The 21,995-nt window shown below is 52.8% G+C and overlaps 1 protein-coding gene across 1 annotated transcript in view; it reads left to right on the forward strand.

The window, feature by feature from the left end:
- The window catches only part of SHC3 (SHC adaptor protein 3), an 89,644-nt gene extending 67,711 nt beyond the window's left edge, over window positions 1-21,933 (forward strand). The window contains exons 9-12 of the mRNA XM_045083026.1: window positions 914-1,001; window positions 1,585-1,740; window positions 4,928-5,223; window positions 16,172-21,933. Coding sequence (XP_044938961.1) covers window positions 914-1,001; window positions 1,585-1,740; window positions 4,928-5,223; window positions 16,172-16,300 — 669 coding nt within the window. The 3' untranslated portion in view covers window positions 16,301-21,933. The remainder of the gene's footprint in view (window positions 1-913; window positions 1,002-1,584; window positions 1,741-4,927; window positions 5,224-16,171) is intronic.
- The last annotated feature ends 62 nt before the right edge of the window (window positions 21,934-21,995 follow it).

The following is a 21,995-nucleotide window of genomic DNA, read 5'->3' on the forward strand; positions in this document are numbered from 1 at the left end:
TCCTTTTTTCTTCCTCCACTTACCTGGCAGGCTGTGTTTCGTCCGGTCTTTGACAGGATGACTCACCTGTTTCACCTGTTGTCTCCCCTGGGGTGACGCCACGTAGACAAGAAGGGGAGGCTCTTGTTGTAACAGCTTACGGTGTTAATCAGTATCTTGGAACTATCCGGTGATTCTGGAGGTGGGAGTCTGGGGTCTCCTCCCTCTTGGGACAGCTCCCATTATGGGGGCTCAGTGAAGAAAGAGGTCAAGACTTTTAAAAGGCCTGGGGGGCTTTGTGTTCCCTGAAAAGAGAGTGGATGTGGGCCCTTAAAATAGTGAGAATTTCAAAAGCCTTCTCTTTTATTCATTTCTTTGACTTGTCCTCCAACTCAGTATGCCAGTAAGGCCATTGCTTTTGTAGAGCTATAGTATCTCTATTTCATTATAGAGAAATTTTTGATGTCACCTACTTTGTGCAAATAACAATGATGCTAAAAAAAGTGACAAAATAACAGTGACGTCAAGTGTCAATAGCTGTGACACGGAGACAGGCGGGGTGGGTTTGGCCAGGTGTGCGTGGCTGTGGGCGGCGAGATCCGACGCAGAGAAACGCGCCAAGCGAAGTTTACTTTTCGAGTGACGGCGCTGCGCTAGGAGGGCTCATCTTCGGCCACGCGGAGGGAGGGACGGCGGCGGAGAATGAAAACAGATGCCCGCGCGTAGTTCTGATGCGAGGCAGCCTCTTCCTCACACCCACGCAATCCTGTCTCCCCAAACCGAACGCCGACCGTGAGGCATGCAGGGGAAAGTGGGAGGAATTGGGAAAGCGCCCTACTCTCTGCTGGGGTCCCTTGTACTGCACCGTGGCATTTACAGGTGGGGAAGGGGGAGACGATGCCTTTTCTCTTTGTGTATTTACATGTGTCTGTAGTTTGCAGGAAAAGAGCAAACTTACTACCAGGGGAGACACTTAGGAGACCCGTTCGGCGAGGACTGGCAGCAAACACCCGTCAGGCAAGGTGAGAGGCACCGGGAGGCGGGCTGGGCTCGGCACACTCTTGGCCCGGCGAGGAGGTCCCCTGGAGGCACAGCCTGTGGGTGGGGGTCCTCGGCCACACGCCCCCCCTGGGCCTCCTGCGCTGCTAGAATGGAGTCAACGTACAAAGCTCTCACTCACACTTAAAGGCAAAACAAGGCCATTGAAATGAGGCTGTTTCTTCGGCTCTGTTCCTTGGTCTGCGGCCTCTGTAAAGGGGATACGGGGAGCCGGGAGCCTCGGCCCCGCTGGGTCCGCTCCACTCCTCTACTCAGGTCAGGGCCAGGGTCTCGGTCAGGCCCTGGTGGTCATGTGTCCACCCTCACAGGCCACCCCGCCGCATTTTGACAAGAAGGCTGGGAAACTGTCCTGGTCAGAGCACCGCAGCAGAGAACAGGGTCCAAAGAGGGGCACTGAGCCAATGGGGACCCACGGGAGGAATTATCCAGCAGCCTGCAGGGTCGCCCTCGTCCAGGGGGAGCGGTGCGGGGGGCGGCTTCCAGGCAGACTCACCAATGACCACCCTCTCCGTCGTAAGAAAGAGACGGCTCGTCTCGTTGTTGCAGGGTCCCTGGACATCTACGGCATGCCGGAGGGGAAAGCGCACGCGGCCCCCGGAGAAGCCCCCACGTACGTGAACGCCCAGCACCTCCCGCCTCAGGCCACGCCGGCGTCGGGCAGCAGCGCAGAGAGCAGCCCGCGGAAGGACCTCTTCGACATGAGTGGGTTGCCATTCATCCCGGTGTCCTGTCTTCTGAGGTCGCTTTCTGCGACGCCTTCTTTTTGAAACCTGTGCCGTTAACATTCTTTCTGCTCGCAGCGTTCTGATGAGCAGCGATGGCTGTCTGCACTTTTCTGGGTTGTGAGTGGGCTTTTCGAGGCTTTGACCTTGGCTGACCTCTGCTTGGGGCTGACAACCCGGAGTTCCGGGGGCAGAGCACTGCCCCTCTTTTTGGAACGGACGCTCCTCTTGAAGAGCCGCCCGTGTGTCAAGGCAAATGATACACACACGAAAAGCACTCGTTTTTTCACTTAAATGTTGGTCAGCTGTAAGGGGACAAGTTCTGTATCAGTGGCTGAGGATGCCAGGGTGGCGCGCACGCCCCTGCTTCACAGAGCCCCCAGGTCGGTTGACCAAGCCCAACACGAACGCGAGGAAGTGATCCGCCATCTGGCGCGTGCACACTGGATCGCTTTCCCGTGCGCACACTCACTCGCTCTCCCGTACACACACTCGCTTGCTCTCTCGTATTCCTCTCCGTTGAGCATCTCGTGTGGGTCACGTACCGTTCTGCTTACTGGGGTCTGCGAGGGAGCCAAACAGAGGGTCCCGTGGAGCGGGAGTAACCACGCTGTGTTCGCAGGTGACAACCAGTGCCCTGGTGAACCCCCACATAGGACGGGGAATGTGACAGGAAGCTCCTCAGCAGGGCGGGGACACATGCTGTGGACCCTCAGCATCATGAGGGCAGAGACGCGTAAATGAGCCAGGAACTCGGTAACGAAAGTGGGAATTGTGGCTAAGGAACTTCGAAGGAGCTTCCCGAGTTCCCAAAGAGCTTTACATCCTCATGCTGCTTTGTCAGCTCCCTGAGACTTTTACGGGCCAGAGGAATTGCTTGAGAATTTAACAAGTGTCTACCACAGGCTAGGCACCCGTTACTTTATTTAATTTCTGCAACGGTCCTGCATGCAGCTACCGTTACTATGGCTCCGTGGCTGGTCAGGGCAGCCTTGCCGGTGCGGCGTGCGCTCTATGGGGGCTGTGTGGGGCGGAGGATGTGCGTGCGTGCTGCCACAGTCTGGCGGCCTCCTGCCAGCAAAAGTCTATTTCTTCTCAGCCACTTTGGTTTCCCAGACAGTGGATTCCCATTCTGACTTGCAAAAATCACCACCGACAGAGGAATTGGAGACTCTTGGGGCTTGGAGGTACCTTAACGATCATCTAATCAAATCCCATCTCTTAAAACATGTGGGAACAGCCTCAGAAGTATGAAGCCACTTTCCCAAGACGCAGGGCAAAGTGGAGGCTCTCTGAGCCTCTGTTCCAGCTATAATGATGCCTCCCAAAGGCAGTTTAGTATGAGTATTTATGGTCAATTTTTACTGTTTATTTTAGTCAATGAACCAGTGACTTCTGGCTCCAGAGTCTGAGAAGAGATAGAAAAGACAAGGGCTTGAGATGGAAAAATCAGAACCAGAACCATGCTTTGTCGTCAGTCCATTTCTACACCTGCTCCCCAACCAGAGAAGGGGAGACAAGAAGAAGAAAGGGCCCTGGCGAGGCTGGTTGCTATTGAAAAGTCTGGGAAAAGAATTAAGCCAGCACTCTGTGTTGTTTCTCTTAAACCACAAGAGCTAAATCATGGTGGTGGTGGTGATGGAGCTTCTCCTGGTGTTGACGGTAGTGGTGGGATGACGATGGTGATGATAATCATGGTGATGGTGGTGATGGTGGTGATGGTGGTGATGGTGGTGATGGTGGTGGTGAGAGTGAGAGTGGTGATGAGGGTGATGATGACAGTGATGATGGTGGTGATGATGATGTTGATGCTGATGGTGATGGTGATGGTGGTGATGATGTTGATGCTGATGGTGATGGTGGTGATGATGGCGATAGTGATGATGGCGATGTTGATGCTGATGGTGGTCATGATGGTGGAGATGGTAATGGTGATGTTGACGATGGTGGCAAGTGATGGTGGTGATGACGGTCATGATCATGGTGACGGTGATGGTGAGGGTGATGATGGTGATGATGGTGACAATGGTGATGGTCTTCATAGTGATGGTGGTGTTGGTGATGGTGTAGAAATGCTATAATACAGCCTTCAGCTACTCCAGATAATCAGGAAAAATAGGATAAAAACAAAAAAATCTAATTTTGGCACCGGTTTTAACCTGATTTTATTCCCAGATTTGTGAACAATGTAACAAGTATCGAAATGCCCTGATGGGGGTTTCATTTATTCACCTGACTCCTGCCCGTTCTCTACTAACAATTGGTCTCCTCCTAGAGCATTTGTTGAACACCTGTGGGTATGGACTATATCCCAGGGATGATGTTGGACTCTGGGGATGCAGCTGTGCCCGTTCTCGTGCTGCGTGTCGGCATGGTCCTGTGTTGTCGTCATCACGCCTTACACTGCCACTGTGTGGCACCATGGGCATTTTTGAGAGCTTTTGTACATATTACCTCCTTTGAAAATGGAGAGTCGAGGTTTCATCAGATGTCCTTGGGGACTTTTCATGCTGCTGTTGTCTGTTGCCTGCAGTGGGCAGTGTGTCCTAAAGGGCGTGCGGTCATGCTCCATCTCTGACACTCACACAGACACAAATGAAGGCCACGGGGAGGTGGTGCTCCTAGCCTGGGCCAAGTCACACAAGGGCACCTGGAAAATGTCCATTTTCTTCTCTTTTAAAAATTTGCCAGATGTAAGAATTTTGAAACAAACATCTGATAGCTGGGTATAGGTTTTGCACTAAATCTAACCTTGCAGATTATCTTCCTTTTCATGTATTTCTGTTAGCATTGGCAGGTTTTCATTCAGCAGGAAGCAGATTTGTTAAAAGGCTAGCCGATGTTCCAGAAGCAGTAGGTGGTCTGTATAATGCGTGGCCTGGTGCAGCGTGCAAAAGGGAAGTCGTTCTAACTGGTGAGACGGAGGGTGCGTTTGAATCCCTGGTACAAGGCGCAGCACCCGGCTGTCTCGGGAAACCCAACTAGTCAGAAAAAGGTGCTGAAGTTTGGGCTGTGGTTTCTATTACCGGTCAGTCATTTTTTTTTTTTTTTTTTTTGTCGGTTTGTTTCTTATGGAAGTTGTCTTGGCATTTCCATCAATCACTTTGTGCATTTTAATATTTGCTCTTCTTGGGGGTTCACTTGTTTCTGGTGATTGTTGTTGACAGAACCTTTTGAAGATGCTCTCAGGAACCAGTCCTTGGGGCCTGTGCTGAGCAAAGCGGCCTCCGTGGAGTGCATCAGCCCCGTCACCCCCAGAGCCCCAGACGCCAAGATGCTGGAGGAGCTGGAAGGGGAGCCTTGGTACCGAGGGGAGACGAGCCGGAAGGAGGCCGAAGGGCTGCTGAAGAACGATGGGGACTTCCTGGTCCGGAAGAGCGCCACCAACCCGGGCTCCTTCGTCCTCACAGGAATGCACAATGGCCAGGCCAAGCACCTGCTGCTCGTGGACCCGGAAGGCACGGTGAGCACGGGGCGGGACACGACCTGCCTCCTTAGAGTGGACTCCCCTTCTCTGTGCTGGGTGACTCACTTTCCCTCTCCCCCTGCACCTGGACAGCCCTTTCCGGGAACGTAGTGCAAACCCACCTTCTTTGGGCGTGGGGATTTCCCCCACAGACGTACCTCAGGGAACATACATACTGTGTGTGCGTCTTAGAAACCTGGAACCATGACACTGCCCCCAGTGCATCTTAGACGTCTGGAACCATGACACCGCCCCAGGGACGTGAGATCCCATGTCCTCTTGCTCACTTTTCCCTCGGCACGAGATCTGTCTGGGGTGCTTCCCACACGCGGAATCGTCGCTTGGCTGGTCTCCCGGGCATCCCCCACTCTGTGGCCGCAGGTCACTTGTGGAAATCTCTCAAGAAGGGCTAAAGGCACCAGGAATCCTCTTGCGTGTTTCCCCCGCGGGTCTTCTAGGGCGCGTCCCAGGGCTGGGGTTTTTGCTCACAGGATATGGGGACAGTTAGTGGCACCGGAGGCTCACTTTTCCTTCCAGAATGGCTGGACTACCGGGGCGGCAGCTGAGCACCGAGGTTCCCTCCTCCTCCTCCGTGTCGTCCTCCCTGTGTGGCGAATCTGAGTGGTGGGACGAGGAGGAAAGCACGTCTCGGTGCTGGCTGTGTGGTCCTCTGACTGCATGTCCCCGGGTCCCTCCTGGAAACATCACGTTCCCGCCTCCCCCACGCTTCTCTTCTGACCGTCTCCCTGGACTCTCCCACTGGTTCTCAGCCACGCAGTTGCCACGTGAGCTCTCCCGTGTTCTCACGCATCTGATCATTTTGTCCGTGATGTTCTCCACCAAATAGAAGTTTCCCTTGCGCGGAGGCTCAGGGTATTGAGTTTTAGAGGATTTTCTCGCCTTTGGTCACAGACATACTCTGCTCTTCTATATTTTCTTCATTTGGCTTTGAAAGCTTTGTTTTTCACGTTTATGTTTTAATTCTGACTGGAGGTACTTGGAAGATGACCTAAGATGAGGACCCCACACTGTTTAGATCTGCAGGCAGTGAGCCAACATGGGTCCCGCGGACGGTCCTTGTGCTCCACACCCCATGCCCGGCGTGTCGGGTTGCGTCCTGAGTGCGCGCTGCTCCGTCCTGCTGACCTCCTGTCCCGGTACCGGTGCCCTGCCGCTCGGTCACTGTGGCTTTGAAACAGTCTTATCCCCTGGTTTCCCGGCTTCCTCGTGAAACTCCTTTCTGTGCTCTCTAGCGTAGGTGTTCTCAGGCCTTTTCCCTCGTTGTTCGGGTTTTAGAGCCCGTTTATGCAGGCACTGAGAACGCGGGATTCTGGTAGGACCGGCGTTGATTTTGCCGATGAGTTTTGGGGACCGCCGACCGCGTGCAGCCTTCGGTCATCACGTCCATGAACATGGCCTGATGTCTACTTATTTAGCGTTAAGATGCCCGTTGTTAGAATTTAAAAATTCTCTCCAGGAGGTTCTTGTGCTCCTTTGTTTGGTTACTTCCTAGACTGTCTGGTTTTAATCTTGTTGAACGCGGTGTTACTTTGGTTACATTTTCTCAACAGTGACTGCTGCCAGGAGAGGAATATGGTGTGATCTCGTGCCCAGAAATCTTGCCGATGGCAGCGGTTTTTCTGGGACACTGGTTATGCAGTGGCAGGCACCAACAGCTGCGTCTCCTGCCTCCCCGCTCCCGACCCCACGGGATGCTCCCGCCCCACCGCGCTGACAGGGCGCCCATGGACGGTGACCGGGAGAGGGCGCCCTTGTCTTGTTCCCGGACTGAAAGGGGCTGTTGGAGGCTTTGTTCCCGTGAGGATGATGTAAGCTTTTGGTAGCTCCTCTTCACCTGTCCAAAGCTTGGCACTCCCTGGTCCATTCACTCCACAAAGTGCACTGACCGCATAGCTACTGAGGCCAGGCACTGGCTTGGCACCTGGGCTACGGCCGAGAACCAGGTGCAAAACACAATTCCTGCTTGTGTGTAAGTCATACGTATTAATCTCTTACTTTTGTCATACTGGATTTTATTGAATGCTTCTTCAGCATCGCCTGATATAATGGAATAATAGTGTGGTCTTTTCTTGAGTCCGTGAATGTGGGGATCTGCTCAGGCAGGTTTTTCTGAAGCTACGCCCTGGCATGAGCTCTGCTTGGTCCTGACGTGGTCTTCACGGCGTTGCTGGGTTGGGGCATCTAACACTAACTTTCGGACATTTCCAGTTGCACTTGCGAGGTGAGGTCGGTCTCCATGGTCTTTGCTGCCTTTTGTTTGTGCTGCTAATCTGGTTGGGGTGTGACCATTATAGGGCTCTGTTCACCTCTTACAACAAGCAAGGCTCACTCCGGATCAGAGAACCCTCCCTCCCCGTCTCACGTCACACAGAACCCCTGGGCGGGCCCCTACTTCCGCACCATGATTTATTTTGACCCTGAAGCCCTTGTCACAAACGGGCACTCATTTATTTGTTAACGTGCTTATTAATTGGTTTTCCCCACTGGACCATCATCTCTGTGAAGGGAGCAGCCTTAATCCTCGTGGTACCGTGCTGGGCGCCTCGTGCGTGTTTGACATGCCCGTGGCAGGTAAGGCACAGAGGGACGCGGGGCTTTCTCGAGAGCTGAGAGCCCCAGAGGCCACATGGTGCTAAGGGGCCTGTGCTACTGACGGGAGTGTGTGTTTAGAACCTGTGCAGAGCGATTTCCCTGTGCAAGGGCTGCTATGGCATCTGTGTTCTCGGAAAGAAAATACCCCAGCAAGTCTGTGAAAATATAAAGAGTGTAGCTGAAAATTTTAGGTATTTTTTGAAGATGAGAGGTTCACAATTTATCTAAATTATATTGTCTCAGAGAGAGAAGACAGTTAATGTTTTATTTACTCGGTCCTTGTCTGTGGACAAGAGGACAATGATGGAAAGACAGGTATGACCACTCCTCTACACGCGCACGGGGGAGGGAAGGTTAGGGAGCGGCCGGGCTGGGGCCATGAGCTCACAGCTGGTGTGTAAGCACGCCACGGACCCAGGCCGTGCTGTCCACGTGGCTCCAATTTTGGAGGAAAAATGTCTAGTGCCGCTGAGGAAATCTGCAGGTCACACCGCCTGAGAACCGTCCCTTTGGGAGGCTTTTTGCTGGGTGGGCTCATCTAGTTTAATCGATCCGGTGGAGGAGGGCTTCAGCTGAGAAGGACCTCATCCCAAATGTAATGTGGCTTCCTCGCCGTCAGGACGCCAAAATAGATGTGGAGCACATTCTCTTCAATATTTATTCATCTGATTTTCATGGGAATCGGTTGGTCCCTGACTATAAAGGGGGAAACTTGGCAGAACAGATTCCTCCGAGAAAGGATACGAAACGGTTCTGAGTCTAAATTTATTGCAGAGTACGCCAACCTGCGCGCCTTCCCGCTGCACACTGATCGCACAAGACGGGGGCTCCTGGGGTCGCGGGAGTCTCGGGGGACCAGGAGGGCAGGGGCGGAACTCCTGAGCCCCCGGGGCAGGGTGGGGCCCAGGCTCTGCAGGAGCAGCTCGGGAGAGGGAGTCTGGGGCGCGGGCATCGCTTGGCAACACCCTCCCCATCCTTCAGTAGGCCCTCCTGAGTTTAAGATATTCCCCAAGGCCCCTGTCCCTGTGGCCAGAAGGGCCAGCAGACTGGGGCGGTCACCTGCTTGCATTTGGACGGGTGGCCGGCGCCTCCTGCCCCCGTGGCTGGTGTGCCGTGGGCTTCCCAAACGTGGCCTCAGGGAGTGGCACATTTGAAAGTACAGGCCAGCTTGGCGTTCGGGAAATCACAGAAGGACAGCAACCGTCCAGCGCCCCACACGTATTAGGATTTTATTTTATTCTGAGAGTAATTAAGAAAACAAGTCCCCCCGCCATCTCTCCACTTTAAAGAGCCTTGTTATTTTAAAGTGCTCTTTGTCTCGGGAGACTAGACGGTGCTCAATCAACCAATGACATGGGAACACTTGCTGGTCTGAGCGGCAGTCCCCACTCACCGGGGGGGGGGGGGCTCTCTTGCCCCTCAGCTCTCCACCCCGACACGCCGCCACCACCTGCCTGCGGACCCCCTTCACCCCCCGACCCCCAGCTGTCCCAGGAAGGGGTGTTCTCCTGCGTTTACCTGGAGGCTGGGCGAAGGGGGCGCTGGGCCGGCTTCTCCCCAGCAGACCCACTCCTTCCCCTGTAATTACTAAATATTTGGGGGCAGGCTCCATGAACCTACCTAAATGCTTTCTTCCCAACCAAACCTTCATGCTGCTAATGAATTTGTCTTCATCCGTGTGGATTCGCGGCTCCCTGTGTGGTTTAGCGGGTTAGCACCGACCGCCCTGTTTGCTTCCTGCTGCTTCGAGCAGGTTTCGGTGTCCGTCTGACGTGGCCTCAAGTGCACGATTCAGTGCTCGTCAGTCTGTTCACAGCGGCGTGCAGCCGTCACCGCAGCCTGGAGCACGTCCTTCACCCACAAGAGGAGCGCCACGGCCTTTGGCCTCTCCTCCCCAGCCTCCCAGCCCCTGCCCCTTAACCTCCCCGGGGTCTCCCTTATGGACGTCCCTCTGGATAGAATCGTATAAATATGTAGACTTTGCGACTAACCTCTTGTCCTGAGCATAGTGTTTTCCAGGTTCGTCCAGGAGGTAGCCCGCGCCACCCGCTCATTCCACCCTCTGGCCGAGGACGGTTCCACCTATGAACACAACACTTTGACTTGTGACGGCTTTGCCGATGGACACTAGACTGTTACGAGCAATGCTGCCACAAACTTGATGTCCACGTTTCTGTGTGGACATCTGTGCCCAGTTCTCTCGGATCTCTAGCTCGGAGTGGGTTTTTTTGGGTCATAGGGTAACTCTATAATCTGTCACTTGAGGAACTGACAGATGGTTGTTCAAAGCAGCCGCCCCATTTTCTGTTCCCTCTTACAGTACCCGAGGGCCCCAGTTTCCCTGCACCTGCTCCTGCCCTTGGCATCGACCAGCGTTTTGAGTCCGGCCATCCCTGCGGGCAGGAAGTGGTACACCATTGTGATTTTGACTTGTGTTTCCCTGATGACTGAAAATGCCAAGCATCTTTTCAGGTGCTTCTTGGCTTTTTATGCATATTTTTGGAGAAATGTCTATTCAAACCCTTTGTCAATTTTTTTTCTTCCTTCCTTTCAGATTTTTTTATATTGTGGGAAAATACATATAACATGGAATTTGTCACCAAAACCGGGGCAGAGTGTAGTCCAGTGGTACAGAATGTGTGCGTGTAGTGAGGGTGCCGTCCCCACCAGCCCTCTCCAGAGCGCTCCTCATCAGACAAAACTGAAACTCTGCCCCCATTAAGTAACTCCCTGTCCCTCCCAGCCCAGCACAAGGCATCCACTGTTCTCTCTGTCTCTAGGAACGTGACTCCTCCACAGGCCTCACAAGTAGAATCACACAGTATTGGTCCTTTGGTGACTGGCCCATTTCACTCGGCGTAGTGTCCTCGGGCTCGTCCTCGCTGTATCAGGTGTCAGATCTCCTTCCTGCCTGTGGTTCCGACGTGTGCGTGGACCCCATGTTGCTTACCCATTCATCAGTCGATGGACCCGTGTGTTGCTTCCACAGTTTAACTATTGTGGAGAACGCTGCTATTAACACAACACACAGGCATCTCTCTGAGACTCTGCTTTCGACTTTCCAGGTAGCCAACTCGAAGTGGAGTTTGGAGTCACATGACAATCCATGAACAAATATTTTTTGAGAAGCCATCAGTTTACAGTGGCCACACCATTTTTATCAACAGTTTGTACAAATTTCTCTTCATCCTCGCGAACACCTGGCTGTTCTGGTTAGGGGAGAGCAAGCATCCTGTGGTTTTAATTTGCATTTCACTGGTGGTGAGTGATGTTGAACATCTTGTCACGTGCTTATTGAGCATTTCCAGATCTTCTTTGAAGAAATGTCTGTTCAAGTTCTTTGCCCATTTTCGAATCAGATTGCTCGTTTTTGTTGTCGAGTTTTAGAACTTTATATATTCTGGATATTAATCCTTTATTAGATGAGTTGTACAGTTCACAGATTTATCCTTCCCATTCTGTCGGTTGCTTTTTTAGTCTGTTGATAGAGTTCTTTTAATGCACAAAAGTTTATGAATTTCATGACACCCAATTTGTCTGGTTTTCTTTTGCTGCCTATGTATTTGGTACCAAATCTAAGAAACCATTGGAAATTCAATGTCTTGAAGCTTCTCCCCCAGGTTTTCTTCTAAGAATATTAGGTCTTACGTTTAGGTCTTTGATCCATTTTGAGTTAAGTTTTGCATATGGCTTTAGCTCTGGGTACTTCATTCTTTCCTACATGGACATTCAGTCTTCCTAGTGCCATTTGTGGGAAAGATTGTCCCTTTCCTATTGAATGGTCCTGGCACCGCTATCAAAAATCACTTGACCATGTACGTCAGAGTTCGTTTCTAAGCCCTCTGTTCTTTTCCACTGGTTTATATGCCAATCTTTATATCCATTCCACACTGTTTTGATGACTGTAGCTTTGTAATTAGTTTTGGAATCAGGAGGTACGGTGTGAGTCCTCCAACTTTGTCAAATTTGTTGGTCTTTTCAAAGCACCAGCTTTAGGTCTCATTGATTTCCTATATTTTCATTCTGTTTATCTCTGCTTTTGTCTTTATTATGTCCTTTCTCCTGCTTGCTTCAGGGTTAACGTGCTTCCTTTTATTAGTGTCTTAAGGTGGGAGGTTGGGTTATTTGTGAGTTTCTAAATTTTCCTCCTGCTGTTGGGGAAAATGAGTGCTTGTGTGGGACAATGTGTTGGTTGGAAGGATGTAAGCAATTGCATACAAGACCGCAAGGGTGACCAGCCCCCAGGGGCTGATGTGAGCCTGGCACTCTTTGGCACTGCGTCCATTGGGTCTAGGAAGGACCTGAACTTCCCCCTTAATTTCAAATCTCAGGGAGGCCAGGCGGTGTGGCTGGATGGGTCTATATCCCACTTGAGTTAGTTGTATTTGGGCTGGAGCCTCTGAGGGTGGAGGGTCTACTGGTGGATCTAGCCCAAGCTGAGACATTAGACAAAGGGCAGCAGGTCTGAGGATGCAGGCTCTTGCAGCAGAACCAGATTTTAATCAGGAAACATCTCTGCCAGATGGCTTTGTCCGAGCCAGTGTGACCTTTTGGAAGAGGACATATATAATCATTCCGTCTTTGGTGGAGTGTACTCGTTAATGTATAATCTCTAAACAGTATTTCTAACTGCTGGGCATCTACTTTAAATGTTTCCCAGGCAACTCAAACCCACCATGCCTAACGCAGAAGGCATAGGCCCCACCGCCTTGCCCACTGCCCTGTGGATTCCTTCCCACACCTTGCCCCGCCCCCGAGCCTCAGCCTCTTCCTCCTCATGCATGTTTAGTTTTATAAGAAGCCGCCAAACCATCTTCCAAAGTGGCAAGTCCCACCAGCAGTGAGGAGAGCTCCCGCCGCTGCACATCCCCACCAGCATGCGGGGTGGTCGGTGTTCTGGATTTCGGCCATTCTGATATGTTTGTGGTAGCTCGTTTGAATTTGTGTCTCTCTGATGACGTGTGATGCAGAGCATCTTTCCACGTGCTCATTTGCCATCTGAACGTCTTTGGTGCTGGCTGTTTGGTTGTTTTCTTACTGTTAGTGTTAGAGGAGTTCTTTGTATATACTGGATACCAACTCATTCTGAGATAATTCTGAGAATTATCTTCTCCCAGTCTGTGGCCTCTCTTCTCACTATGTCACTTGTGGAGCAGAAGTTTTTAATTTTAATAAAGTTCCTCTGATTATTTCTTTCATTCATGAATCAGCCCTTTGATACCATATCTAAAAAGTCTTTACCAAATGCCTGGTCATCCAGGCTTTCCCCTGTGTTATCTTGTAGGAGTTCTATAGTTTTGCATTTTTCCATTTAGGTCTGTGATCCATTTTTAGTTTCTGTGAGGGTGTGAGGTCTGGTCTAGGCTCCTTTTTTTTTTTTCCCCCTTCTTCTTTTCTTCTCTCTCTCTCTTTTTCTTTCTTTCTTTCTTTCTTTTTTTTTTTTTTGCATGTGAACGTCCAGTTATTCCAGCACCATTTGTTGAAAATGGTATCTTGGCCTTATATTTGCTTTTTTGTCTGACTGCATATCTAGGACTTCCACTATGGTGGAAGGAGTGTGAGACCAGACTTCCTGGCCTTGTTCAAGTTTCTCATCATGGAGGAGGATGTTAGTGGTAGGATTTTTGTAGATGTCCTTATCAAGTGGAGGAAGCCCCCCTGCATTCCTGATTTCCTGAGAGTTTTTTTATTTCAAAGGAATTGGTTGAATTTTGTTAAATGCCTTTTCTGGATCTATTGATATGATCATGCAGTATTTTGTCTTTAGGCTTAATGATGGGATGGAGCACATTAATGGATTTCAGAATGTAGAAGCCCTGCGTCCCTAGGACACATCCCGCTCAGTCATGGTGTGTAATTCTCTTTGTACAGTGTTGGATTCAATTTGCTGTTTTGTTGAGGATTTTTGCATCTGTGTTCATAAGACATGTTGGTCTATAGTTCTCTTTTCCAGTAGTGTCTTTGTCTGCTTTTGATATTAGAGTAATACCAGCCTCAAAGAGTGAGTTATGTAGTACTCCTAGTGCTTCTGTCTTCTGAGCGAGATTGGAAGGACTTGGTACCACTTATTCTTCAAGTGTTTGGTAGAATTGACCAGCGAACCCATCTGGGCCTGGTGCTTTCTGTGTTGGCAGATTATGAATGACAGATTCTGTTTTTTAAACAGACATAGGCTTATTGAGACAGTCTATTTCTTCTTGTAAGAGTTTAAGGAGATGGTGTCTTTCAAGAAAATGGTCCATTTTTATTTGGTTTATCAAGTATGTGGGCCTAGCGTTGTTTCTGGCATTCCATACTTATTTTCTTAATGTCCACAAGATCCATAGTAATGACTCTGCTTTCATCTCTGATATCAGTAATTCGTGTCCTCCGGTGTTTTTTTTCTTAGCATGGCTGGAGGTTTATTAATTTTTTAATCTTTTTGAAGGACCAGCTTTGAGATCATTGATGTCTCTCTTGATTTCTTGTTCCTAATGTCATTGGTTTCTACTCTAATTTTTTATTCTTTCTCTAGCTTCCTAATTAAAGCTTGGGTTACTGATTTCAGATCTTTCTTCCTTTCTGAACCACATAGCAGGGGGGTCCATACAGACAGCTCTGTAGGCTGCAAGTTCTCCGGCCAGGCGCCAGACTGGAGTTTCAGTAAGTATTTAGGAGAGTGGAGTAAACTGGGCTACTTCCTTGGGCAGTAAACTTATATGACTTGTCTCTTCTGTGTACCTTTGTTTGCGTGTGTGTGTGTTTATGGCAGCCAAAGATGCTGACCAGTGGGCTCTCAGCTTGGATGGCATGTTGGAGTCACAGGGTTTTTGTGAAATGCCCTAGTGGCCGAGCCCCGCCATGAGCTCCTGCTGGAGTTGACCTGGACACGGGGCTTACTGGATGCACTCAGGTGGTTTGGATGTGAGCCCAGGTGGACACTACTGTCCCAGACACTTCCTGTCAAAATTCCTCATTCACCCCTGTTGCCCCAGAACTTAAATGAGTATTAATCGCTAAGAAGTGGGAAAAAGAAGTCAACATCAAAGCAACACCCCAATAGTAGTCTCAAGCTCAAGCCTCAAGTCTTTAGTGCCCCTTACCTCTAAGATAGCCCCCCCATCTTGGGTCACCCCAGGGTCTTTCTGGGATGGGAATTCCAAGAAACCTCGGACGATTGAAGAATTTCAATGAAAAGATGCCCCAAAGTCTAACAAAAGGATTTCTTTCTGAACGTGCCCATCAGGTTGCCTCCTACGTTGGGAGCCCCATGGCCCACTGGGTCCCTTCCTCTCGGGTGCTTACAGAGACCGGTGGGGACAGAGGCCTGCCTCAGAGTGGGACCCTAGGCGATGAAAACATCCTCATTTCAAAGCTTCTGCTCTTGCCTTTGTTGGTAGAGCCCAGAGCTGATGGCCTGGGGGCTTTGATGGGCCCACCTGGAGTATAGACTTGGGGTGGGAAAGAGATCAGGGCTGAAGGCCCAGAGATTGACAACCCATCGGTAGGTTGGTAGAGAGGGAGAGACAAGAGAGTCACATTAGGTGAGGGAGTGAGAATACCGGGACAGGTAAAGGAGGAGGAGAATAGAAGTGCCCTCAGAGTCCCTGAGAGAAAGGTGGGGAAAGCTGATCGCCCCAGGGGAGGGGCAGCCCCCAGCAATGAGGCTGGAGAGAGAGGCTAGGAACCCAAGGCATCCCAGAGCCATCGTGAGGACCATCCAAAGGCCTGGAGGGCCAGCAGGTGTAGCCAGGCACCTGCTCTCCGCCCTGTCTCCCACCACCACCAAAAGAGCCGGCCGCAGGGGGATCCTGTCCAGAGAAGACAGGGAGACTGCCCCAGGCCAGGCCGTATCTACCTTCTTCAAGCAAGGGCTACGTTGGGAGTGTAGCAGCTCAGGAACCAGGGCTCAGGCCCAGTGAGCAGAGGGAAGCGGTGGACCTCTCTCCACACACATGCCCCTAAGCCCACGGGTTCAATTGTTCAGGAGAACCTGGCGGGTGGGCATCCCAAGGTTCCCGAGCCATGCGGTCAACACTGTCGGCACCCAGACAGGCTCACGCTCCGGTGGGAGCCGGAAGAGCCGTGTGGACCCCTCCCATCGGAGTGCAGAGCCGCTAGACAGATACTTCATGGAAAAGGCTGGTAGCGGAGGGCTAGGTAGGTGCTGAAGTGGGGGTGACAGATGACTGGCCAGTGACAATGACTGGGGACTTGGAAGACATGTCTCTGAGAGTGTGGGGACCCCCGGAGGGCACCACTCAGGTTCCCCTGGTCTGGCTGGCTCTGAGCACATGCATTCTCTCCCGTCTGCCTGTGTGTCATGATTTCCTACCCTCTGTGTCCCTCCCAGATCCGGACAAAGGACAAGGTCTTCGACAGCATCAGCCACCTCATCAACCACCACCTGGAGAACAGCCTGCCCATCGTCTCCGCAGGAAGCGAGCTCTGCCTCCAGCAGCCGGTGGAGAAGGCTCCGTGACCGGCCAGCCACCCTGTCCTGACTCCACACCGATGGTCAGGAGTCCTGGCTCTTCCCGGAAGATGGATATGAAGGCTCTGGAAACTCAGGCCGCTGCCTGCGGGCTCAGAGCCTCATCCAAATGCCCCAGGAGGAAAGTGTCCGTCAAGTGCAAGTTTCATAAACTTGTTCTGATTTTCTCGTGTGCATATTAAAGGTGTACATACCTATACACTGTACAAATTATCCCTCTATATTTATATTTTTTAAGACTAAGAGAGATGTAAGACTAACGTTCTGTGCTGTATGTTTTTAATGGGAAAAAAATGTTTGACTGTAGTTGTCTGGGCAAAAATTTAATTCAACTGACCCATTCTACTGAAAAATTCCACTAGGAAGGTGTTGCCTGCAGCTTTATCTGAGGGGAGAGAAGCAGGCAGGAGGGCTGGGGGTCAACGTGGAGCTGTAGCGGAAGAAGGCAGGCGGCTCCCCAGAGCAGCTGAGCTCCGCACAGAACCCTCCGCCGGTCCTGGTCGCTGCCCCTCGGAGCCGCTGGTGTCCCTTCCTCCGTGGTGCATCTCCCCCAGCTGTCGGCCTCACACCTGTGCGGTCGCAGTGCTGATGGCTGGTGCCGCTGTGCTAAGGAGACGGCTGGGGGATGTCCCAGCTTTTCCGGGCGGTGGCAGTGCTGGGCACAGGAGTGCTGTCCGTCTTGACCAGTGTTGTCCAGGGGTCTGTTTGACGGCCAGATAGGGGTAGAAAGCGAGCCTCAGTGACCAAGATCTTGACTGGCACGTGCTTCCCATATGGTCATCTGCGTTAACGACAAACCAGCATGTGCGGAGGGCCGGGGGCAAAGTCTTGGTTTCCGCGTCCTTGCGGCCGGCTCGCCGATCGCAGCTGCCGGGGTGGCCGCTAGGAGACAGCACGCCGCCCCCGCTACGCGCTGCGTCCGGGGCAGACGCCAGCGCGTGCTCAGCCCCGAGACCTCTGCACGGCTGCTGCTCCCGCTTCACCTTCGTCTCGGGCTGCGGACTCAGGAGTGTGGGGAATCGGATTGAGGTTTTGCTGCTCAAGTGGCTGGTGGGTAGTGCCGCTGGCTGTCTCTGCCACAGATTTTCCAGTTGCTCCCTGGAACGGGCCTATGATTTCTTCCCAGGTCATTTGGGGCCAACAGGGGGGGACAGTGTTTCTAGTTTTAAAAAACACCTGGTTGAGGTTAACTTGTGATTTAACAGATGCCGTCTTTTAAAAGCCGAAGGGCTCACCTGTCGGTTGGCAGCCTGTCTCTGGTGCCACAAGCTCTCATCCCCTGCTGTCCCACAGCCCGCGGGGGCCCTGGGTCAGGGCTGCGGGACTTTCCGCACACTAATAGTGGGGCAGGAATAAATCTGATGCTTCAAGAATGAGGAGTTAAGGCTGGATTTTAAACATTCTGACGAGTAGTAATTCTGCAAAGTTCTATTTCTGAAGGAGCCCCATTTCTGTTCTCAGGGTGTGGGTGTGTGTCCAGGATGGAAGGTGGGATGCAGCGCGTGGGTGACATCGGGCAGGTCCGAAGATTTGTGTGGAGGCTTCTTAGGAGTTTTTGTCCTTTGAGTGTCCAAGGAGTCCCAGAAGACAGTGGCTTCGATCTCCTAGAATGTTCTGCCATGGGTTAGAACTAATGTAGGGCCACCCACCCCTCCTGGAGCAGCTCTGGTTTCAGTCGCATGAGGAGACCCACTCCACGTTACCCAGAAGCAATAGGAGCTGAACAGGTCTCGGCAGCAGCGGGTTGGGGGCAGCTGTGGGAACCCTCCTGTCCCATCCCCTGGAGGCCTGCAGCCCTGCAGACATACATAGAGGTCCCAGCCCTGTGTGCAAGTGTCCACACATATGATAAACGGATGAAATGACTTCTCTGGATGGCCTGCGGGGCGCCCTGAGTAATCTTAAGGGCTGGCCCCAAATTCTAATATTTAAGGGCAAAGTAGGAAAGGCTGGTTAGAGACCCGGAGACCCTGCACAGCTGACCTGTGTTTTTTGCGCTCCTGGGGATGTGAGATATGATCATCAGTACGGTTTAGAGCTCTCTGCTGTGCAGTCAGTGATTCGCTCAGCGGTGATAAGCAACATATATCCTGTCTTTTTGCATGAGAATCGATTTAGAAAATTAGAAATATTGGAGGCGATCAAATTTTGTTTCAATATTAATTCAAAATATGTATTTTGAAGTTCGGATTCCAGGATTGCTTACAAAACAACAGGCCAGTGGAGATCTGGGCTTCTCTGTACTGCCAGAGCGCCAGCGGATGGCTGCTGTTCTCTCCTGGTCATCCCTCCCCTGTGTGAGGCGGGGTGGGGCCCCACAGGTCACCGCGGCTCCCCTTCAAGGCTGTGAAATGGGCATGATAGGGAGCCCCACTCATGGGGGAGAAACTGAGGCACGGGGGGTGCTTCACGCTGCTCTAAGCCATGCAATGGGCAGGCACAGAGCTGTGCTCCCTCCACGTTTCTGGGCTCTGCTGCGCCTGGAGATCAGGATTCCCAGGCAAAGACGGCCACTCCCTGCCCAGCCTCGGTGCCCCTCGTCTGGCCCCGGACCACACCTCTGCCAGGCAAGGCTGTGTGTTCCTGGACCCCCGAGTCCCCGGATACATTTGCTGCTCAGTGTGCCCAGCCCCCCGGAGCCCAGGGGGCACTGGACATGCTGCTTCTCAGCCCAGGCCACTGGCATGCACGGCAGGTCCCACCGGCCCACGACAGCCATGCCACCCACTGCCCCCCCACCCACACGACTACGTGTGAACGAGTGGGACTTTCATCGGTGGTTTCGGTGAGCCCTGGTGCTGGGGGCACCGAACCGCCCCGTGGACTGTCTGACGGCCAACCATTCAGACATTTCCAGCCCCGACTCTGTGTGGACTCTGCCACTCCCGGGTTCTCGGCTCGAGAGGCCAAAGGGCCCAGCAGCCACGTCACTGTGACACACGTTTCACCGTTGGACACTGTCTCAGGCGTTGGGGCGGATGGGCAGACGGAGACCAAGGTCCAGGGATGGAGGCTGTGTCCGATGCCTCCTTCCCATAAGTGACCCTCAGAGACGAAGGTTCTAGGCCTCCCTTCCCTGAGTCAGTCCCCTGGTGAAAGCATTTCCCACAAGATCACAGGCCTCCCCAGAGCCGCACGGCCTCACCTTTGTTGCTGGGTGTCTCCGAGCGCCACCCGCCCGCACCCCTCCCGCGAGATGGGGGGGTGCTCGTGAATCTACGGAAACAGGAAGGACAGTTGCTCCTCACGCAGGTGCGACGGGCTCCCTCGCTGGGCTCCCACACCGGCGGGTCACCCGCGCCTTTCTGCGGGTGGACACAGCCCGATGGGAAGGGGACGGGAATTGTGGAAATACTGCGCTTAGGTCATTGTGTGCCGCGGACAGATCTCAGTCCTGAGTTTTAGGATAATACCTGGCGCTGCAGTCAAACTCAAAACATTTGTCCTGAGAGAAATGAATTGGGAAAACCGCTTAATGAGAAGGTGTTGCCACCTGGGCATGCCAGGGCCACGCAGGGGTGACAAGCAAGAGAGCAGTCTAGGACGTGCCGCTGCAGAAGTGCGGGAGCTGGGCCCGGGAGACTGGCTGGAGCGCAGTGACGGTCAGTGGCTGAATCTCAGACAGAGCACAGGACTTATTAGGGTCCTTTGTCGTTGGGTATAAAGCTCAGCCCCTGGTCGGAAATGGCGCAGAGCTCCTCCTTGGGTTTGCATTCATGCTCATTCTTTTCACAAAAGGCATAAAGACGCGAGTCTTACACGGATAAGGAAGTGCTTCTGCGGTGCTTCAGAAGCAGACCCCGAGGCGGTCTAACTGTAGTCGTTTCTCTGGGTGATGCCCCAGGGGCAGGGAAGGGAAGGAAGCTGAGGACGAGGGCACGCTCAGGCAGGTCACCGTGATGTGGAAGATGCACGGCACCAAGGGACAGCAGGAGATGGGGCCGGACACACGTCCGCGGTCACCCAGCAGCCCATCACACGTAGAAAGCAGGCCCTGTGCACACCTGAGCACGGGGCGGGGGGGTCCCAGGCAGGGCGACTGGCCTCCAGGCTAAGCAGATCTGGAGTGGCTGGACAATGAGGCGCCCCCCTGGGGCCCCACGCCAGGAGGTCTGCACAGGAACCAAGAGTTTGCATTTCTAGTAGATTGAGCGACGCTGGTGGGGAGTGTCGACTTTGAGAACTGCCATGCGGTGTGAGCTGCTGGCCTCTGACCCTCCCTTGTTGAGGTCCCCCTTTGACTTAGGACTTTGTTTTCCCACCACCTCACGTCACAGATCCCAGAGTCCATGCTCTGGGCCTTCCAAATGGAGGATTAATAAGCGTTTAGAACTCCGTGCACTCGCTGCTGGCACATACAATGCCATCTGCCAGCTACGATTTATTTATAATGGGGTTTATACATATTTATAAGTTTGCAGGCAACAAATGCACAGTTTAAAAACTGGCCCATTTTTGTAGTAGCTAGAAAAGCTGCAGTTTCCTACCAGGCCTTTGAATGTCACCCTTGTGCATGCACACATGTACCTACACTGGTCAGGACGGACGCACACCTGTGTGTGTGTGCGTGTGTGTGTGCGCGTGTGCGCGCAGGCAGGCCACCTGGGCGGTGCACACCTCGAGACCCCCCCCCCCCCCCCCGTGTGCTGGTATTTTAACCAACAGGGACAAGCAGAAAGTGAACCAGATGTGCAGAGTTTGGCATCCGCAGATACACGGAGGAGGTCCTGGATGCTTCCGGGCGTGCGGCCCGAGGGCAAGGGGATGGGAACAGACAGGAGGGCCCCGGAGGAAGTCCCAGAGGGTCGGGAGGCGAGGGAAGCCAGCAGGGAAGACCAGGCCAGGAGGGAGACGGTGGAGGGGGACGGAGGCACACAGAGGGGTTACCCGGCAGCGTGCGGCGTCTCTCGGAGACCAGACAGGAAAGACAAGGAGAGGCCGGCGTGGCAAGGCTGTCCCCACCAGGTGTGCTGGGGACAGCTGGCTGCCCGGCTTCTAGGCACTCCCAGCCAACCTGCTCTTGGCCTGCTCTGTGCATTGGTTCCTGTGTGGCAGGCACGGTGCTGGGCTCCTCATAGGGGACAAGAACACAGGGGGCATGAGCATGTGACAAGCCTGATGGCCGACGCAGTCATGTTCCACAGGACGGTGGAGGCCGGGGCTCCCGGGGGATGCTGGCGTGGGAGTGCCAGAGCAAGCAGACAGGGTAGGGGCCCCAGAGCGGACAGGGCAGTGTCACATACAACGGCTGCTGTCAGCTGGGACACTGGAGGCTGGCAGCGCCCCCCCACCCGGATGGCCAGGAGGACCATTCTCATGGAAGAAAGGGCCAGATTACGATGCCGCCCCCCACAACGCTGATTTCTGTCAGTGCACAGGGAGAGCATGTGTGGTTCTGTGTGTCACAGCGGATTGAGCTCACGCTCACCTGGGACCTTTCTCCCACAACCAAATGTTCTATCCAGCCAAATCAAGCAGCAATCAACACAGAAAAGAAGGGGCATATCCATCTTTGAACACCAAATTTCCTTTTTCTGTAATGACCGTGTGTCGGTTGCAAGTGGAATGTTCTCTGTTCATTTGCCTTTTGAATAAAACTTGTTCCAGAATAAATATTGTAAAAAAATTAAGTATGTGAGTGTTTCTTTGCATTCAGAATTAAACGTCTGTTAAAATCCAAGGA

This window comes from Mustela putorius, unplaced genomic scaffold, assembly GCF_011764305.1.
Source record: "Mustela putorius furo isolate JIRA1106 unplaced genomic scaffold, ASM1176430v1.1 tig00000680_pilon_pilon_pilon, whole genome shotgun sequence".
NCBI lineage: Eukaryota > Metazoa > Chordata > Mammalia > Carnivora > Mustelidae > Mustela > Mustela putorius.